Below are 21,847 nucleotides of genomic sequence, written 5' to 3'. Positions count from 1 at the left end.
GAGTCTCATGGTCTTTCTGGGTACAAAGTTATTTGGTTTTGAATGTTTGTTGAGATGGTGTGACATTATTAGGGTGGTTGGCGTGTTGGTTGTATTCTTAATTATATACTTATCTTTGAATTTCTTACTGTCTATGTACATACTTAATGTTGAGCAATGTCAATGTTGCATACGATTAAGTAGACAATGTGATTATTTATGGTGTGTTTACCTATGAAATGTATATTATATAAACCGTTTTTACCTTTTAAATATGTATTCATATTTTGAGAAAACAATACTGTTCCAGTATGACATCCCAGATCCTTAATGCCTTCGGGTGCTAAGATAGGATGAAACAGCTATTGTTTATACATGTTCAATATTTCTTGAGTCCAAAATATACTGGTGCGAGTATTCCCATTTATTAGATTATGGGTATCCTTTATAAATGCATGTGGATACTTACTGGAATTTTTTACTATGGGACTGCTTTTCATTATTTTTTGTAGTCTCAGTTCTAGACATCTCAGAGACCATGTCCACAGCTACGCTTCTTGCCACAATTCAAAGCCATTTGCCTGTTGATGCTTAAATGGAAATCTTTTTGCCTATCAGAAGTAGCTTCATAGGGTCTGTTTGAGAAAATGTACCGCCTAGTTTTTCAAATTGGATTTTCTTTTGTATATTATAGATTTTTGACAGTGAAGCCAGTGAAGCCAAAGACCTAGAAAGAGAAGTATGCTTCATTGACATTGCCTGCGATGAGATCCCTGAGCGCTATTACAAAGAATCAGAGGTAAGAGGCTTTGATCCAGTCTTAAAGGAAATATAAAACTTTGTGCTTGAGTGAATGAAGTAGGAACCGTGTGCTATACCTCTTTTTTGATGCCACTTTTTGAATACTTTCCAACGTTTGTCTTAAAGCACATGCTATGTCCTAAGATAAGCCTTCTGAAGATCGATAACAAACCAGCATTATGAAATGCCTATTTGCATAGGACATGCATCATGATCACTCAGTGATGGGTAGATGGCAAAGAGCATGCCCAAAGGTTGTGCTATGCACCAATTGGACACTAGGCACAGTCAAATAGCCTCCTTGGACAGAGAGTCATCTTAGCTGTAGCCTTCCTATGTCCAGAGCTCAGTGAAAATGTCCAAAGCCCAACGGTCTCTGGATGCACGGATTGGGGGCACAACACATTGTCAAAAGCTGAGATCTTCAGGAAAGGGCAAGTAAAAATTGCAACTGCTGTTCACAGATACCATTGTGAAATTATTTTTATTCTGAGGAATCAGCCACAAGTATCTCCAAAAAGCATATTTTAAATCTGGCCTTTATGACTTTGGCAAAAAATATCCCTGTAAAAATATGTACTAATAAGCCATACATTTAAACCAGGGTTCTCCAAGTCATTTCTGGAGGAGCGGCTCCACCCCATATTTTGAGCATATTCCATTTAGATAAATGTAGTTATCTTAAAAATCTGGTATGGATCCGGCCCTTCAGGACCGACTTTGGAGAACCCTGATTTAAACTAAGAATAGGAGAATTGGGAACCATTAAGTGCCTTTCTCCGAAAATCAGACACTACCAAGGGGACTTCTGCTGAACAGAGAGAGGGAACCCCACCCCTTAGAAAGCCTGCCTATGCAGTTCTCCTTCCACTTCTCTCCTATCCACTATTGTCTTATCATTAAACACCCAAGACAGATGCAGCTAACATAATGGGCTCACACTGGGATGGGCTAGGTGGGATGTGTCGGGGATCGGGCACGGCTACTCCTATGGCCATGTGGGAATGTCTTCTCATTCATTCACTCCGGTCCTGCTGTTCTGATGCAATGGGGTAACGAATTGCTATGGCTACAATTGTATTTTTGCTACTGTATAACAACCTATGATGTACGCACAGTGTCGCTGACAACGCTGATCGGTCCAATGTCTGTATTTACTGTCAACAAGGTTAATAAAGGTTTAAAAAAAATAAAACTAAATAAAAAAAAAACCAATATAAGAATTGATTTCAGTGATTGGGGGTGGGGGGCTTGGCAAATAGTCTGCAGACCAGAAAAGGTAAAACAAAAAAAAGAAAAATAATTGTGGCATAGGCATTATCCGGTCCAGAAGGGTGGCTATTGCATCACATTGCCAAAAGCCATCCTTTATGGATTATGCTCGTGTGCGTTGGGGCTAGGATAGTAGGCATAGGATGTGGGCAAGGGTGACTTTCAGTTCCACCCCACAGTTTCTGGAATCAGGGTACTGGCAGGGCCACAAGGAGTGCCCAGTAGGTATAAAGGGCTTGGGAATCGGCTACACATCACTTCCAGAGTCCTGCCCTTCTCTGGTATTAAAGGCAAAGGCTAATTATTAGAAACCTTTTTAAAGAGTATTTCTTGTTCGCTAGTTATATCATAAATTAGCATATGTTCTTAAAAGGCTTTAGAATGTTACAGACAAAACCTAAAAACACTAAAAATTCCATTGTATTGTGAATTACCTCATTACCTATGACATTACTGTGCTTGTTAATTCGTGCATGGCGGTGTTAGAAATATTCCCATGCAATATGTGAAGACATCTCCTTAGTATATTTCCTTTCTTTATGAAGACATCTAGTTGTTGGCAGTGGTACAGCAGCCTTTATCACCCATTGAGCCTTCATACGTTTATCTGTTGATCTAATGTTTTCCTTCTGTTTATTTCTGCAAGGACACTGAATTACTGACAGCGATATTAAAGCTTTCAAGTGCTAATAGAATCTCAATGAGTGCATCTGTTCTTTGAAACTCTGAAAATCACTATTAGCTTTCCTCTTCCAGAACCTCTAGTTTTTAACTGCGGTAAATCATAATTTTGTCTCCATGCACTCTGTGAGATAATCTGCTTGCTGCCTGTGCAAAAGGAGCTATATGTTTCTATTTAATGTCTATGAGGTCATCTCTTGACTGCAATTTGCACAGAGGACTATTAGCCATAAAGAAAATTTGTTAGAACATTTGTTGACTATCTGTGGTACATCAGTTCAGGGGCATAATCGACACCTCTGCAGCCCCCATAATGTGGGGGGTGGCAGTCTTCTATCGTTAAAGGTCCCCCTCAGCTTGTCAGCTCATGTAGTGTAGTTCCTATATTCCCAATAGGCTCTGCGCATTGGAATAATATATTTCCTGTAGCTTAGATGTAGGACTGAGGTCTACTATGTCTTTACCGGTTATATTAGACTTAATTGAGAGTGCCAGCTAGCTCAGAGGTCACTAGAAACTTTCTTGAATAAACAAGAAGGGATTAGTTTCTGACAACCGCATAAAACACGACAACTTTGTTTCCCAAGAATAAGAAATCAAATCTCTAGAGTCGCAGAAACAATAGATAACTATTTCGCTCAGTCAATCGTGCATGCTTAGTTTCAGCAGAGGTGCAAGAGAAATAGAGAGACGGGCGTTTTCAATTAAAAGGTACTTATTGAACAGTCTTCTTTCTCAAGCATTGAAAATGAACTGCTACAACAGTAAAGCTTACTATGAAGTACAATGCATATAATACGAACAGTATTATAAAGTAGTACTGTAAAAGCATGATATGGTTTTTAAGCCATGAAGTGCATAAAATGTATAAAATACATAAAATACATACAGTGATAAAAGGATGACTAAATACTCAACTGGTGCTTCTAGAATACGCCTACCCCAGTGTACCTAACCTAAGTCTGGTAAGAGGGAGGGAGTATACGAGGAGGAGTTTAAGTCTAGGAGTTCTCTGCCAGGAGTCTGATTCCGATAATTTTCTAAGAGGTCTAATCAGCTCTGTACCTTTGTTCTAGAATGAAGGAGGTCTTGTATCTCGTTCTCGGGACTCGATTTCCCAGATACCCGCATGGGTAGCCTGGAAACACTGGAGCTGGATTTCTCTGCAGGAGAAATGACAGAGTCTTGCAGTGCGTCTGCTGGAGGGTCGGCTTCCTTCGGCACTTGCTGCTGCAGGGCGTCGGGCAAGTAGATAGTCGATCTGCTCCAAACCACTGTGTGTTTGTTTAGGCAAATCAAGGCATATTTATACTTTGAAGGTGCCGAGTTTGACGCATGTTTGGACTTAATAACGTCATTCAAAGGCTCATTTCTTGGAAAACGTCGGGAGTTCTAGGAGAACTTAATATTCAAGCAGGGGGTAGTCCCGAGCTGCTGAAGGCGGGTTTTTCCAAGAAAACGTTGTTAATTCTTGGAGCTAAGTGGAAGTATCCATGCCGTATTTGGGCTGTATGGTTTAGGCCAAATATGGTAATGATTTCTATGCCTATATATGGAAATGATAAAGTATACCTATATAAGGGCATGAATCGGGAAATTTATACTAGGGTCCGAGATTCATTTACAACACCCACTCCACGGATATTAAGTTCAATAAAGCTAACCTAGCAAGCACTGAACATATCTAAAGCTAGTGTTTACAATCCCACCCCAATACAAAGAGGGCATTTGAACTGGGTATGCAGAAAAAATATTTTTAGCATTTTCTACAGTACACAATATACTTGTCTTTAATCTATTTTATGCAATTTGAAAAAGAATCATGAGATTACATTTATGATAATGTCTCTTAAAAACAGAAGAAAACGTCGAGATCATTTCATAACATAACATGTCATAGCAATCTTACTATTAATAGGGATGAGGCCTAAATAATTATTTTAGTCAGTTTTCAAAGATGACTTGTTCTCTAAGAATAGTCCTACTTTAAGCAGATTAGTCTGTGCCAAAAGTTCAATGTTTTGGAAAGAGAGAAAAACTACAACTTTGTTGTGGAAATATAGTTCCAAATGTTAGAAGTCATTGTTTTGAAAAAATGAAGGCCGAATTTCAGAGTTCAGAGAACACTGTGTGCATGACTCAAAAGTTATTCTCGTGTCAGGAGAAAACATCAAGTCGTCTAGGCTGGCAAAGAAATAGTCTACCATAGTAGGTGAAAGTGGAACCACTTGATCCAGCAGATCAAATGTGCATAGATGAGAAGCATTGCCGTCAGCGCTTGTTGTCGCGTTTGCAATGGTCATTTCAGATGGTACCTGTGTGCCTGGTGTTTCTCGTACCTCACCCTCAGTTAGACTTACTGATGAGACCTCAATGAATGCCGTCATCAGGATCTGTAGCCGTTGGGGGCAACACAATGCATGAGCCGTTACAGGACCTAGCAAGGCGTCGACATCCGATGGCAGGACTGATGAAGACAAATGTCTAACACGCATTCCTCTCCGCAAAGCAGGCATCGTAGAACAGGTATGATGCAATCTTGCCAGATTGGTCTGAATGAGCTAAACAATTCAGAAAATCGGGATGCACACCGTGTTTTTAATGTCTTTCCAAAACTTGTCCAATCATGTGAAAGAAAGCGTGCAACTTGGCAAAGTGCCTTGCCCTATTAGCACTTGTATTTATGACAATGTGAAGAGATAAGGCGTCTCTCGCCCCAAACCAATTGCACAGCAATATAGCACCTTCGTGGCTGATTATTCAACTATTCATCCATCATTTAATCCATTTTACACAATTAGTCCAATTTTGTTGCGCTTATTTTTTCAATTAACTTGTTTTATGCTCCACACGCAGGATACGTTGCCATTTTTCCATACTTCTCATGCGAAAACTGTGCCCATCCGGGCCTCTTGCTTAAACACGACAGATGCAGAGGTTCGTTCCAAGCAGTGTTTATTTAAAACCCAATGCATTTTGGGCGGTGTGCGCCCTTCGTCAGGGGACACTATAAAATAACAATAAAAACATATCACTGTAACATAACTGGATACTGTTATTACATTCATGAAATAAAATGTGCCATTTATGTAAATCCTACAATTGTGGAATCCATCATCAGTATTATGCTATTGATTATACAGACAAGAGTAAATGATTTAAATAAGTAATGGTTCCCTGTTCACATAATGCGCCTTTCATTCTGCTGAACAGATTCCCTGCATGAGAGAAGCCATGTCGTATTCAGATCTCTTAAACGAGCCAAGCCGAGAATCTGTGTTATCCTCTCACGATACCTCTGGGCACGTACCGTCTGTTCCATGAGGGTCTGGGTATCGCTGGTTACTGGACTTGCCATATCGGAGCAGGAGAAATAAAAATAGTATTCCTGCTACGAGTCCCAAGATGAGAGGCAGGCAGCCGAACACAGAGTGCACGAAATTTGTGAAAATGCCGAGGACTGCTTCAAATGGTGCTAACAGTCCTGAAAAATCGTCTTAAATACATGTGCGATACCACTGATATCAGACTAAGATTTGACTTAACATTTCTGCGAAATGTACAGGGCAGTTTGTTGATAATAATGCATGTATCTCTGCAAATGTCCTTGCAACTTGCAGATCATATGTTTCTTTTGATAATGTCAGTGGCACAGATTTTTGCAAAAGAATAGACTTTAGTCTGCCTAAAGTATCAATTCGTATAGAAGAGACATTCAATGAAGGCCATATTGCCGTCTGACTGGCGAGCTGGATACAATACTTGCATACAACAAGTGACCATGGACGACACAGTAACCAGATAAACTTTTCCTGGCACCATGCCACAGCAGCTGTGATCATTTAATATAACGTAACTGCCAACGGATAGCTGCCTGAAAACGGGTTCTATTAGTGGGGAGGGAGTACCGTGCAGGTGGCATGAAAGGTTATTCGCAGAGCCATCGCAGGCTCCGTGTAAATTAATACCCTGGCACAGAAGTGTACCACTCAGTGAATTTGTACAATTTTTCCCACTAAGGAATACTTCTTTCCCCTTATTCCAACAACTGTGTGTATATAGTAAAGCCCATGTTGACTTAATGTATTCTTTACCCAACCTTTTATACAGGCCTTCTAGTAGTTGCTGTAGACAATACTGAAACTGGAAAATCGTCACTGGAATCATGATGGTGCCATGAATTATCCATTCTATTACAGGTTTCTCAGAAACTGTCAATGGTAATCTTCCCAGTTTTTCAATGCTCAGCACTGTATAGTCTGCTCCTCATGGTGCCATAGAGATTTGTTTATCTGTAAGGTTAAATACAGCAAACAATGACATTGTGTTGATTAGACGCCATGACACGTAGCCTGAACGCAGATTTTGCAATGTCCAGCCTAGTTGCATTATAGAACGTAATTAAGACTGGCCATGTTGTAACATTAGCTCGTCTTGTTCCATTATGTCAATTGCAGAGGATACAATGCTGTCCAATGAATATATTCTGGAGGAAAGAGTAGTTAACCCATTGTCCACTACAGAGAGAGCTTTCTCCAATTAATACAATCAATTTCTCGTATTTTTTCTGCAGTTTCTATTTGTGTTATTCTCCAAGCCTCGTTGTACGCAGCATATATACCGATGTATATGAAACATTTTTGCCGTGGTTTGCGAGGTCCCAATAAGAAATCTCGCAAATCATTGCTTTCTTGAAGTAAAGTCAATTGTTATTTAATTTCTGGAAGTGTAGAAGTTTTAAGCCATTCAAGGCATAGTTTCCCTACACTATATGTTGTTACTATCCCTGGATGTTGTCTCTGGGAGTATCTTGGATCTGGCCTGTTAAGAATTAAATCCTGTGTTTTATTCAGGAATCTATCTTGACAGTTATTGGTGTCTGTGGGCCAGAGTAACCATTTTTTCCAATTAGGACTAGTTCTGTTCAATTTGAAAACATATTGTACGTCTATCTCCCCTTCTGTAGTTTTGTTATTTTCAGGTATGGGCTTTGGTATAGACGGTTTATTTCAATCTTTTATTTTTGCTATGCCAAGACAAGAGGTTTGTTGCACAGTGTCATTTAAAAACATTATTTGTTCAGGTATAATGCAGGCTCTGAGTAAAGCTTCCAGACCTTGCACCTGCCATTCTTTTGTGCCCCAGACAGTGTTTGTCTCGATGTTGTCTTTCCAGAAGTCATAACCCAATGTGGACAATTTAGCATAAAAGTTTGCAGAGTAAATTTGTTTGTTATTAGTCAACATTGTTTTCAATCCAGTCTTATTTATATTTTTGAAATAAAACGTTTCTGGATCTGTAACATTAAACACTGAGAAGTAAGGAAACATTTCATAAAATGTTTTAGAGCTGCCTTTTTGTGGTGTTGGACAATGTTCCCATTGATTATACATATAAACATTTCTCGGGCTTGCAGATTTGTGCAAATAGTGATGACCAAAATGGTTAAAACAATACATTTGTTCATAGTCTGATGACCCTTCTAAATAGTCATGTTTAGTATATTTCGCAGACATTTCTATATCTGACATCATATTATTAATTGTCTCAAAGTCCCAATCATCAGAGAATCTGCTGGGTGTTACAAAGTCATTCACAGAAATCTTGAACTGATGTGGAATCCTCAGCATCTCTACCGGGCCATAGATATCATAATCAGTTCTATCCCAAACTATACCTCCTGGTATAGGGACAGCTGTGATGTTTACTGATGACAGTTCTCTTTTTTCAACATGTGATGATTTGTGGGGTTTTAGGACCAAGTTGATTTTCTGACTTGCTCTGTCCATTGTACTGTATTTTCCATCTATCATTTGTCCCAGGCTTAAAACCAATATTAGCCAGAGCAGGAGGAAAAATGCACCTAAACCAATCCAAAATTCAGTCCATGGTGAAACCAGATACATTTTTTCAAGTTCATGAAAAAGTTCTGTCGTTTTTTCTATGAGAGTTTTCTTTGTTGTTGTATCTTCATGTTCACTTGGATCCTCAGAAAAGTTATCAAAGTTGATGAAATATCCAGATGCAGTTCTGTCAATTGTTTGAATGGCATTGGGGTTTGTTGAAATCGCTGGAACTGATTTCTCCTTTGTCATGTTAGTTTATTCAGGTGCTACATCATTGTAGACTGGTGTTTCTGGTCGAACAGATATTTGGGTCTCAAGAGGCACGAGTTCCATTGCTTTGTTGCATAGTCCTTCTTTTCTTACTGCAGGTTTATCAAAGGTGATACGTCTCTCAGTTTGAACCTCTTGGATTGTAGCAAGATTTGTCTGTCTGCTACATCTTGGGAGTCCACTTGGCCTACTGCTTATTATTGGCCACATGTTGTGGTTTTACCAGGTCTATGGACACGACTCTGTTCTCCTTTTTACCAGCAAGGGGCGGTAGTACTAATGATCTTGTTCCTTGGATTGCTAAGACAGGTACTGCTTTTCTGTAAGAAGGCCCAAATTCCTTCTTCACCGTTATCTTTTCCCTGACTAGATCCCTAATCTTTGGAATCCAGACAGGTCTTGCTGGGACAGGTGGTTTATCTTCAGTGGCTGTTGGCTTTTGTGTTGTGTTACTCAGACTTCTTCTTGTTTCATTTAAGTCCTGTAAGACAGCCAAACGATCTTTGACATCAAAGGGTTTCTGTTTTACCACTGAAGTCTGACAATCGAGATCCTCGATTATCATTCTAGTACCAAATAATAGCTCATAAGGAGTGATTCCCCCCAGAGAATTTCCTGGCAGATTGTTAAGACTACGTTGGATACTTATTAGATGTTTGACTCACCCATCACCCAAACCTAATACCTTTGCTGTTATGGATTGCTTTATGTCACGGTTTTTTCTTTCCACTACCGCATTACCCTCAGGATGGAAGGGACTAGAATACCGCAATGCAATGCCCAAACTAACCATGGCCTCTTTGTAAGCTGATCAGAATGTAGCGTGCCTATTGCGTATGTGCCGATAAAGACTCGCAAATCCTTTATAACAGTTCTGGCGTCAGCCGAGCGCTGGGGCTATAACCAAATAAATCTTGTGCAGGAATCCACTGCAACCATGATATATTTATAGTTGCCATCCCATGTTAAGGGACCACAGGGTCCAGATAAACACATGCTAATTAGTTTATCTGACATCAAAAGGGGCGTTTGTGCAGGACGTTTCACTGTAGAGACTTTCATTTTCTGGCAGATTTCACATTCCAGTACATAGTCTCTAGTTTGTTTCCTCATGCGTGACTACCAGTATCTTTGTTTTAAAAATGATACCGTGGCGGAAACACCTGCGTGTGCAGAAGCAAGCCCTTCATGTGCTGCAATTATTAGTCCTAACCTGTGTTCCATGTTTGGTATTGCCCTATCCCCCACTCCAGGGATTCGACCTAAAGGAACATTCTTTGCATCAGTTATATAGGAGTATTTTACTGGAAAGCCTTTCGGGAGTGTCTTACCACTGTTTTTTATTGTAACAGTGACAGCGTGCATTATTTTGCTGTCTACTTTTGTTTTTAACCGGGTGATAGCAGCTACGGAAGCCGTTTGCCCAGCTGCCTTCGCGGCTTCATCAGCCAATGAATTCCCTGCAACGTGAACGCCATCACGCTGATGACTCAGTGTATGTATCACGCGAGTCTTTTGTAGTTCTTTCTGCAAAAGAACTACTTGTTCCCAAACCAACTTAAGCTTGATTGTGCCACCTTTAGCGTCTTTGAATCCGTTTTGAACCCAGTTATGCAGATACTCATTGTAAGATTGGACGCAGTAATACGGATCTCACACTATGAGTGTGGGGAATTCGCGATCAGTATTTTCAAGCGCCATCTTGAAAGCCTGTAGTTCAGCTCGCTGAGCTGCACAGTCTCCGAGTGATTGAGTTTTTGTGACCATAGGTCTAAATTTACCTTCGCGCCAGCGACCTTTAACAATCGCGCACGCAGCACTACAGGCTTGTTTACCCCCAATTGCGGGCTGTGTTGATCCATCTGTATATATTACTAGCAGCCCGTCCCGACCTTGTCCGGGAGCAATCAGGCCTCCCCGCACGCCCCGACATTGTGCAGCAGCCCGGGCCCACGCAGGCCCTGACCCCCGGAGCCTTACCTCAGGCGCCGCTCCTCCCCTGCGCTCCACATTTCACCGCACATTGTGCAGCAGCCCGGCCCCCCGCCCGCCCCGACATTGTCAAGCAGCCCGGGCCCCCGGCTGCCCCGTCCTCCACCTGCCCCGACCCCCGCCTGCCCGGAGCCTTACCTCAGCCGCCGCTCCTCCCCCCGCGCTCCTCATTTCACCGCTCCTCGCCGCTTACCGCTCCTCCCGCCTGTTAACGCATATTTTTATACTTTATATAGCCTATGTCCATCTGCACACCCTGACGATTACAATGATGTATCGGGTGTGTGGATTGGCGCTGTGGTTCCCGAGTTTACCCGCCTCAAAGGTGCAAAGTTCTTCCTTTATAATAATAGTATAGATACAACCATAATGTTCAAGAGGAAGAATTTCGGTCGGCAGAGGACATTCATGTTCATATTGGAGAAATTCTTGTGTCTTTAGACTAGGGTCAAAAAAGTATTGGACGTCTGTTGCAGCAAGAGAGTTAACCCATTGTATCCATCTCAGATGTAGAGCTTTTGAATTAGGAATGCTTGCTCTTGTCACATCCTCTAAGGCAGGTACCGGTGTAACGATCATTATGCGTTTACCTTGTGCGAGAGCTCTCTCTTTTGCTACAGCAGTTTGAACCGCTGTCAGAATTTTCTCTGTAGAAGTGAACTTCATTTCTGCTTGTGTGTACAAGTGTGATTTGTAAGCTATTGGTACAGTTTCTCCTTCATTGAAGGTTAGGTACGTGAATCCGCATCTTCCAGGGATGACTCGGATTACAAGGTTACGCACGTTTTCGCTTGTGTCTAGTTTAGTTTTTGCCAACATGTCTGTTTGTACTGAACGCAAAATTTCTGTGTGTGTTTGAATCCAATGTGATGGTTTAAAATCAGGTATGATTAATTCGTAGAGAGGTTTAACCCTCTCTGCGTAATTCAGAACGTAAGTTCTTCCAAAATTCAGGAAACCTAGAATTGACTGTAGGTTTTTCAGCATCTTTGTAGGTTGGAGCAGCGCACATTTCTCTAGAAAGTTTGCTGGTAGGCTTTTGCCTTCACTTGACAATTCATATCCCAAGAATATGACATTGAGGTGGGCAATTCTTGATTTTTTTTAATTGAATTTATACCCCTCAGAAGCGAACCCAAGTATTATGGTGTTCACTCTTTTCAAGTGCTTGTCCAAGTCGTCATCCGTAAGATAGATGTCATCGACATAAGATAATGCCTCATCATCGTACGTATGGAGTAACTCCGTTACTCTTGTTGAAAATAACCCTGGGCTATTCTTGAATCCTTGGGGGAGACTACAAAATTGTCGCTGTCTCCAAAATTGAGAAAGCGGTCAAATGCACTGCTTTCTAGTGCAATATTTTGACAGAAAAATCCATTTGAAATATCTATTGTCGTTTTATTTTTTTGCGCACGATGTTATTCATCAGTGCTGCACTGTGTGAGTTTTGTACTGCAAATGTTTTGCAACAAGAGTTTAAGTCTCTAATCCAATACTAGACGATATGAATTGTCTGGTTTGGATACAGGAAGCAAAGGCTTGTTCATAGATGAGGTGCATGTTTCAATCACCCCTTGGTATTCAAGTTGATTTAAAATCTCCCTGACTTGTTTTTTAGCTTCTTGCTTACCGGGTACTGCCTTTGTGCAGTGGGGTGGGTTTGTAACTGGATTTTATGGTGAGGAGAATCCTCATCCCATCCTGCATGATTTTTATATAATGCTGGATCTTGGGCTACTGCCCATTTTCTGGCATATGTATATTTTTTGTATGAATTGGAATGTGATTAGAGAAGGCTGGCATAATTATCTCTTCGCCATGTGGACACTCCCTGACAAATTCAGGTGGTCAGTTTTGTTCAGCTAGAAGAATGTCATAGCCCTTAGAGAACTTCTCCCAAAAGAGTGCTCTTATTTTTCTAGTTATGTCCCCCTCCATCCGGAGTGTTACTTTGTTAGACCTGGTACCTTGGCGTGAGTTTCCCTTCCACTTTTTGCTGATGTGCCTCAGATGTTTTGCTGGTGTTCGAAGCTCAGGGCACTGCGCCACGGCCGACCTGTGCCGCAGTGCAAGTGCTCCCAATGTAAAGTGTATGTGTAATTGATTTCCACGATTCGATTATTTGGTTTACTGTCAGTCCCCAGTAAAGTGCACAAGATGTGCCGGGGCTTGTAGATACAAATGCCGCTAGTGGGCCTGCAGCGCTGGATGCGCCACCCACAGAAGCGGCCTCGTAAGATATGTCTCGGGTCCGCCATTGCTGACCCCGCGTACAGTCCCGTACTGTCACGCTGACTGTGCAAGTGCCCACACTCGCCAGTCCCAGAACCTTCACTCACCTTCATACCAGTCACCCCTATGGTAGGCCTACGGGCAGGGTGCATTGTAAGCGTAAGGTAGTACAAGCCTAGAGTGTGACATGTCCCAGTAGTGAATTACCGCCTCTCTCGTTCTTCACTACTGAAGGGCTACCTGTTCTCTTAGGCCAGATGAGCTGTCGGAGCTATTACACACTATAGTCCTGGCAGGCTCAGGGAACACGGTAGCAGGTCGAGTTTAGTATGCCTGAACTCAGAATAATAGAATACTTCCTTTAGTAAGGTTTATTTTAATATCCTGTGTTTGCAAATGCTACTTTTAGAAAGTTAGCCTTTGCTCGCCTAACTGTTCAGCCCGCCTCTGCCAGGATGTGTATCTGCTGTCTGGGTTTGTGTGAGTGACAGGGCTGGGAGATTCCCGGGGGATAGTCGGGTGCTCCAGGTGGTGAATGGGATGCTTACACCAGGATGGGTGGGCGGAGTAGTCCTTGACTCTGAATAGGGTTGTGCTCCACCACCACAATGTTGGCTCCACCCCCTGCGGAGCGTCTGATGTCTCTGCCCTGCACCCTGAAAGAAGACGGCAGCGTCCTGTCAACAAAGTACTTCAGAATTGGGTTGAACCAGGCTCCGGGCCCCTGGCCGGCAAAGACAAAAGAAATGCAGTATAAATATAGGAGCTCCGCTCCTTACAAATCAGATCCAGTTTTGCCCACGACGAACCTCTGCCTGACTAGAAGGACCAAGAGAAGCTGAAGGATGGAAACAGTCTGTATCCTGTTGGACTGGCCTGCAGTGGTGCCTTGCTGAGAACGGAGAGGAAAGGACCAGATAGGACTTTTGCCTGAAACGATCTCCAAGGGCTTGATCGATAGCTTCCCCCCCTGAACGGAACCCGAGGACCATTGGGTTCTATCTGCTTGTGCCCGTCTGTTGTTGGGCCTCAGATCTTATTCCCTCGCCAGAGTTGTGACTCGGGTGCCTTCGCCCTCTCCCAGGTCGTGACAGCTCAGAGCTTGGTCGCCCCGCCGTAGAGAGCCCCGCTCATCCCTGAGTCGCTCTCCGCTTCAGTGCCGGGCCGCCTGCTCTCCTGTCACCTCGCCGCTTACGGAGCGAGCTTCGCACCTCTCATCTTCTCCAGCCGGAATCTGCACGGAGAGCATTTCATAGCCTCGGACGGTCCGTACGTCGTAACGTACCCGACTGTCTCGCTTTGTGCTCCTGCATACTAAGGCTCGTGCCGCACCTCAAGAAAGGCCTCCCCGTACCTTGGTACCGGAAGCCTGGTGCTGCACCCGTCTGCCCGAGAACTCGACGCCCCTCACAGATCCATGAGTACGACCCGGCGTACTGAGAAGTAGTACGTCCCGCAGGCCTGAACGGCGCCTCGCCCCGTGAGCTGCATCGATCCCGGATCGCCGCAACCCTCCACAGTCTAGCTCCTTCACCACCATTCTGAATTTGTCTCAGAACGTCTGGTATTACCGCCATGGACAGTACACCATGTGTTTTTGTGTAGATTGAAGCAAAGACTGTACCCCAAGTGTCAGAGTCCTCCACATGCGGTGCAATCCCCATTGGTAAACAGATTGTCAGAATTCTGTGTTTTTCATGAGGTGTACTATCGGGGAATACTGCCTCTATTTGAGTAATTTTTTGTGCTAGCCAAAACGGAATGTGTTCCCTTTTGGCGGGTAACTTGCCAATGACTGACTGTATAGTCTGTGGTGTAATTTTTTTTGTGTTCCCCTGGTACGGGGTGTGTTGCGGAATTTTTATCGCTGGTTGGACTGTTAAAGTTCTCATGACATATTGAACCAATTGTCTATGTATTTTTATTAATTGTTTTAGCTGAGCTAAAAGTTCTCTATCTGAAATTTCTTCAATGTCAGGATGTGGTGTATAGCTGGCTAGAACCGGCCATGTAGTTCCTTGTCTACCTAGCGGACCGAGCCTGGTAATGTGATTTTGACGTTTTAGGGCGCCATTAAACCAGAGCTGGTGCTCAAGGGAGATTCCTTCTAGATAGAAAATTCTTATTACTTATGGAATCTTTGGAGTTTCCTGGAGAATGTACTACGTGCATAGTAGTCTGTTTCGGCATTTGATCGAATACAATTTTATAATTCATCTGACATGTTTGAGTTTTCACTTTTTGGACACTAGACCGAGAGAAACCGAACGTATGAATTTGTCTCAGGACAATGGGTCAATCAGTTAATCTACCTTGTAACTGTTTTCATTTTTTGAGGTTTTATATTCATAAGGCACATTGATTTACTGATTGTAAGAAAGAAATCATTTCTGTATGTAATTATTTCATGCAAAAGATTATGAACTATATACAGTGAATGAGAAACCTCATTGTTTCATTACAATTTACCAGTCCAAGATGGCGGAGTATTTTCCTTGTGAATATCACATGACCTTACCCTCAACCTCTTCTATGTTTACTTTTGTATTCATTATGCCAGAAATGGCAGAAAGGTTAACTTGTGATCAAGGCACAATTGATGTCGAAACACGTAGCGTGAACTAAGAATAAAGAAATTCTGCTGTAAATTCCTGAGTGCGCGTCCTGCATACAAGCAAACTGCGGATTTAAAAAAAAAAATATATATATATATAATTATAGAATTCATCAATGAGAATGGCCCCCTCGGTCCGAAGGCGTACAAGAAAAGCAGCACAGCTAGGCAACAGAAGGTTGTAAGTGGTCCTTTTCTATTTAGTTTAAGCCACCAACAGTGCAACAAAGAGACCTATGTGTTTTGGCCAGGACCTTCTACTGGAGAGTATATATATATATATATATATATATATATGTATATGTATATGTATATGTATATGTATATGTATATATATATATATATATATATATATGTATATGTATATTTATTACCTACTGGCGGTCGCCAGTAGGTAGTTAAAGTTAGGACCTATTTTCCATAGGAAATCCGCAACATTCTATTTAGAATAACTTTGGAGCCGGTCGATGAATCTTCGCGAAATTTTCAAAACTAATGGCCAGCTCCAGTCCGCTCCTCGGGATGATTCTTGTAGCGGGGGCCGAGAAAAAAGGGGGGGGTCTCAAAACATGTTTACTCCATGCAATTTTCCATAGGGACCTTTAGCCGTAGCTACAGCCCAAACTGCTGAACTTAATTACATCAAATCTGACAAAGAGGTAGTCCTTAGTTCAGACTTGTGCCTTTTGCTTAAATGGTGTAAATCCGTTCAGTAGTTCCTGAGAAAATTACATTTAAAAGTACATATATATCTATGGCATCTAAGCGCACCCTGCCGTGCACGAGCTGTATTCTAATTGGCTTACAACACTCCAAATCAGGAAGTGTTGGCAGCCATCTTGTGCCTCGGTAGAACCGAGGCAGAAGAAACCTATCAAAAAAACGTGCAAAGCGCGAAAAGGGGGCAGGGTAGAAACACCCTGACCCCCCAGGATACGCGGATCTTGCAGATGGAAAAAAAATAAGAAACGCGGGCTCCCGCGCTATATTAGATATTAGCCCCCGGGGGGCCAAATCCTGGGAGAAATGAGTTTGCTAATATATGCGTGGGGCTCTCGGTCCCCCGCAGCCCCGGGGACCGCTACCCCGGCGCTTTTTTTTTAATACAAAAACCTGTGTGTGGGAGCTTGAGCCCCCCCACAAGCCCCTGGGACCGCCACCTCCCCGGGGCACTACGTTTTTATTTGGAGGTCCGTTATGGACCACCACCACCCGGGGCTTTTCAAATGGTGGTAGGGAGGGCCGCGCGGCCCCCCACCTGGAGCCCTTGATGGCCCTGGGGACCGCCATCCCAGGGCCGGCTCCTGCAGTGTCCCGGGGTGCCCACCCCCGGGACACTGCCGTTTGCAATGACAGGGCCGGAGCCTCGCGGCTCCCACCCTGTCATTGCAAACTGCTTTGCTATTTGGAAGAGAGAGCAGGAAAGCTGCTCTCGCTTCCAAACAACAAAGCAGATTGCTTTTCCACATGGGGAGCAGCATGTTCGCTGCCCCCTAATGTGGAAAAGCAATACCGGCTCCCGAGGACGCGGGGAGCCGACGGGACCGTGGGGGTGATTGGGGACCCCCCAAGGTCCCCAACTGATCGGACCAGCCTTGGGGATGGGGTCCCCAGGGCTATTAGTGGCCCGGGAGGGGGGCCACGCGGCCCCCCTCCCCAAAATGTAATATTAAAAAAAAAAGGCTAGGGCCATAAGGGGCCACAGGAGGGGTGCAAAGCGCCCCCCCTCCAAATTAGAAATATTTTTCAAAAAGGCCCATGCCCCGGGGGATGGGGTCCCCGGGGCAGATTATGGCCTCAGGAGGGGGGGCCCGCGGCCCCTTCCTAATTTTTTTTTTTTTTACTTTATTGACAAGAAGGCAAAGAAGTTATTCACATTATCATTATCTAGCAGTAGTTACATACTATTACATATTTTCAGCAGATACGGATGAGTCACATTACAGACTGATGTTTGAGTCTATTCCCACATAATGGATAAGGGAGAAATAATCGCAACCATTTCTTATAGAATCTCACTTATCAACATGCCATACCCTGTTCCAGTTCGTAATTTGCCCACTTAGAAAACAGCAATTGGTTCCCAGTAATTTCGACTTACAAAAAGAAAATGACTTCTACAAAAAACTCAACTAATGTCATCACTACAATAGAATGTTGTACCCTTTCATAGACAGTTGTCATCCACTGCACAAAATCCGTACATTGTTAAAAGGTAATGTCGTCTTCTCGCTCCACCCCATCACAAATCAGAGTTTCACATACCAGTCTGCCCCCCCTAATCTTCTTCCTCCTCTGACTCTAGGTCTTCATCCTCTGGTAAGGGTGCACATGGTTCTCCCCTGTATTTATTCCACGGCGTCCACACCTTATTCCATTTACGTGGACAGGCCCGCAATACGTACACCGCCCTTTCTTTCACCATGAGGAGGTCCATATTTCTAATCCAGCCAGTCACCGTAGGCAATTCTGGAACACCCCATTTTTGTGCAATGTCCCTTTTGGCCACTGTCACAGCCAACGTAGCCCACAACTGTCCATATTTGTTCAGGTCAGTAGGATCCCAAATGTTCAACAGACACTTACGGGGTTCAGGCAGGAGTGACATCTCAAGGGCTTGGGAGACTGTGCGCATAATTTGTTTCCAGACATCTTGGATCAACGGGCAATCCCATAGTGTGTGGAGTAGAGTTCCCTCCTCCCCGCATCCTCTTAGACAGAAGGGGTGTGGTGCCCGCTGTATCTTGTGCAGAAGTGTTCTGGTGTAGTAGGTGCGGTGTAGGATCTTGAGCTGGACCAACCTGAACCTAGCCGAGATGCCCACTTCCCTTGGTGACGCAAGCGCCTCATTCCATTCTGTGTCATCCATGTCCCCTAGTTCCCCAACCCATCTCTCTCTAAGCTTCTGCGTGGGGTCTGGCAGGTTGTTAACCAGTTTTCTGTATGTAAGAGAGGTTGCCTTCTGCTCCATAAAGTCCGTTAGTAACCTGTCCTCAAGTGGTGACGATTCCGGGAGTGTGGTGTCAGGTGGGATTGCGTGCAGTAGGGCGTGTCGGATTTGCACATACCTGAATGTTTCATTGGGGCCCATACCATACTGCTGCTGTAGCTGTGAGAACGCAATCACCGAGCCCTTATCCCAAAGGTCTCCTACCACCGAAATCCCTATTTGGTCCCAGTGTGCGAAGCCCTTACTGGACCTTAAGTTTCCTAATGATTTCGTGTCCCACAACGGCGTCATTTTGGTGATTTTTCCCTTCCACCCCAGTCGAGATTGTGCTGCATGCCATAAGGTTGCCGTATGTAACGTCGGTCCAAACAATTTCCGGACCTGTGAGTGATTGTATAACACAGAGAGCATGCCGTCCGTCCCCAACTGTGACCAGTCCGCCTTATATGCGGGGTCATCCCACGGGATGTGGATCCAGTGATTTATTATCTTAAGTTGGGATGCCCAATAATACAATTGAAGATTGGGTAGCGCAATCCCTCCTTCATACCAGCTTTTAACTAATTTGTCGTGAGCTATACGGGCTGGGCCATTGTTCCACAACAGAGCAGATACCAGTGCAGCGACTTGTTGGAAGTAGCGTGGAGCCACCACATGAGGGGTATTTTCTAACACATAAAGAAATCTAGGGAGAGCCATCATTTTATATAATGCTGCTCGCCCAAGGAGGGTTAGCGGCAGGGTAGCCCAGTACTTAACGTCTGCACGGAGACGCGCCAGAGGTGGCACAAGGTTCGCGGTGTAAAAGTCCGCTGCATTAGCGGTGATGAAAATGCCCAGGTATTTAAATGAGCCGGTCGCCAACTGTAGGGGGCAGTCATCCCGCAATAACGGCTCCGGGCCCCTAAGTACGAATATTATAGACTTGGACCAATTCAGGGTGTAGCCTGACGCCTTTCCGTGCTCATCGCACAGGGTCAACAGGGCAGGAATACCCTCATTGGGATTGGTCATGTAGATCAGCATATCATCCGCATACAGGGATACTTTATCTTCCCATCCGCCCACCCAGGCGATGCCCCGAAACAGTGGTGTTGCTCTGAGCAGGATAGCTAGTGGCTCCAGCACCAGCGCGAAGAGTAGGGGCGATAGCGGGCACCCTTGTCTGGTTCCGCGTCCCAGGGGGAAGGGCTGTGAAATGTGACCATTCGCCACCACATGCGCCATTGGCGACTTGTACAGTAGTCGAACCCATGCTATATACTTCGGGCCGAAGCCCATACGAGCAAGGACTGCAAATAGGTACTCCCACTCCACCAGATCCAAGGCCATTTTGGCGTCCAGGGATAAGATGACAGCCTGTTCCGAAAGGAGATGTGCTCGCGCCAGTACCCCATGTACCCTCCGCAGATTCAGTGCTGTGCTTCTGTGCGGCATGAAACCTGATTGGTCGGGGTGTATCAGGGTGTGCAGGTGCTTGGTCAGGCGACTAGCCAGGTGTTTCGCTAGGATCTTTGCTTCCACGTTGAGCAAGGAGATAGGTCGGTACGAGGTGCATACCGTCTGCGGCTTGTCTGGCTTAGGAATGGCTACTATTGTGGCTGTGCGCTGGTCCAAAGGGAGTTCAGCCTTGTCTAAACTCTCTTCATACATATCCAGCAGGGGTTTGCTCAACAGAGGGGCCGACGCTTTGTACCATTCCACGGGTATCCCATTAGGACCTAGCGCCTTGCCAGATTGCAACGATTGTATTGCCAATTGGATTTCATTTTCTGTTAAGTCAGTGTCTAGTTCCTGTTGCGCTTCTTGGGAAAGCGCGGGGACAGTAATGTGGTCGAGCGATGCAAACGCCTCCTGTTCTGTGACAGCCCGAACCGGTGTGTATATTTCCTGATAATGGCGTGCCAGAGTGTGTACTATTTGTCCAGGGTGTGTCAGCAGCTGGCCATCCTGTGCGTACAGTCTCTGAATGCCTCTGTTGCAACCACCCCTCTTGTCTAGCCAAGCCAGCATATTCCCGGCTTTATCCCCCACGTCGTATACCCTTTGTGCGGTGTTCGCCAAGTGCCCTTTGGTCACCGTTGTGAGGTGGGCCAAGTGCTGTTGTTGTCTGAGGTGTAGTGCATGTGTAGTGTCAGGGGTGGGGTCGGACATGTGGGCAGCGTTCGCGGCGTGGAGCGCCAATTCTAATTGAGCGAGTTCACTTCTGAAGTCTTGTTTGTGCCCCGTGATAGCCGCTATCGCTGCGCCGCGCACGACTGTTTTGTACGCCTCCCAGAGTACCGAGGGCGAGGAAACTGTCCCTACATTCTCTGCAAAATAGTGTGATCTGGCCAGTTTAAGCTTCTTCCTGATACCAGGGATTTGCAAATAGTTGGGGTATATTGGATAGAGCCTGGCGCGTTTCTTCTCCTTAGACGTAATGTGGAGGGACACTGGGGAGTGATCAGATACACCTCTGGGTAGGATCTCTAGTTTGTCTACTGAGCCCAGTCCCACCCCCAAAAAGAAAAGGTAGTCAATACGTGAGAGACTGTTGTGTGTAGAGGATTAGTGCGTGTATTGAGTCGCTGTGGGGTTCAATTGACGCCAAACATCTGTGAGGCCTAGCGCGGTCAGAAAACTAGGAAGCGTGGCAGTCCCTCTCTGGCGTTCCCGTACGGGAAAGGTGTCTAACAGTGGGTCTGTTATGGCGTTAAAGTCTCCCCCAATGATCATGTCACCCTCTGTGAGGTCAACGAGAAATTGACCCAGCGCTGGCAGTGCTGTAGAGTGCAGCGCCGGGGGGACGTACACGGACACCACGTTGAGGGGTCTCCCTTCCCACTGGCCATACAGCGCCGCAAACCGACCCTGGTCGTCCGTCCTGCGGCTTTCAACCATAAAAGAGGAGTTCTTCACAAGGAGTATCCCAGTGCCCCTGGACCCTGTAGTGAACTCCGCATGTACCGCCATTGCATACCCACGTCTGTCAAGTGCTTTGCAGGTGGACCCAGCCAGGTGCGTTTCTTGCAACATCACCAAGTCAGGCCCGTGACGTTTGATGGTTTGGAGGACCAATCCCTTTTTAATTTTGTCTCCTAGGCCTCTAACATTCCATGTGAGCAGTTTTAAGGGGGATACCGCTGTCATTGGCGGGCCGCCGTCAGCGGGCGTATCTTGAGCCTGTTGGGCCATTCGGGTTCATGATTAGTGTTACTGATGTGC

General features: G+C 44.7%; 1 protein-coding gene across 1 annotated transcript in view; it reads left to right on the top strand.

Moving 5' to 3' along the window:
* PITPNC1 (phosphatidylinositol transfer protein cytoplasmic 1) overlaps window positions 1–21,847 on the top strand; it is a 1,164,518-nt gene that overhangs the window by 923,986 nt on the left and 218,685 nt on the right. The window contains exon 6 of the mRNA XM_086930932.1: window positions 674–778. Coding sequence (XP_086787058.1) covers window positions 674–778 — 105 coding nt within the window. The remainder of the gene's footprint in view (window positions 1–673; window positions 779–21,847) is intronic.

The sequence above is a fragment of the Lissotriton vulgaris genome, chromosome 7 (assembly GCF_964263255.1).
Source record: "Lissotriton vulgaris chromosome 7, aLisVul1.2, whole genome shotgun sequence".
Taxonomy (NCBI): Eukaryota; Metazoa; Chordata; class Amphibia; order Caudata; family Salamandridae; genus Lissotriton; species Lissotriton vulgaris.
Note: the sequence above shows the minus strand (reverse complement) of the source record. Positions and strands in the feature narration are given on the sequence as shown.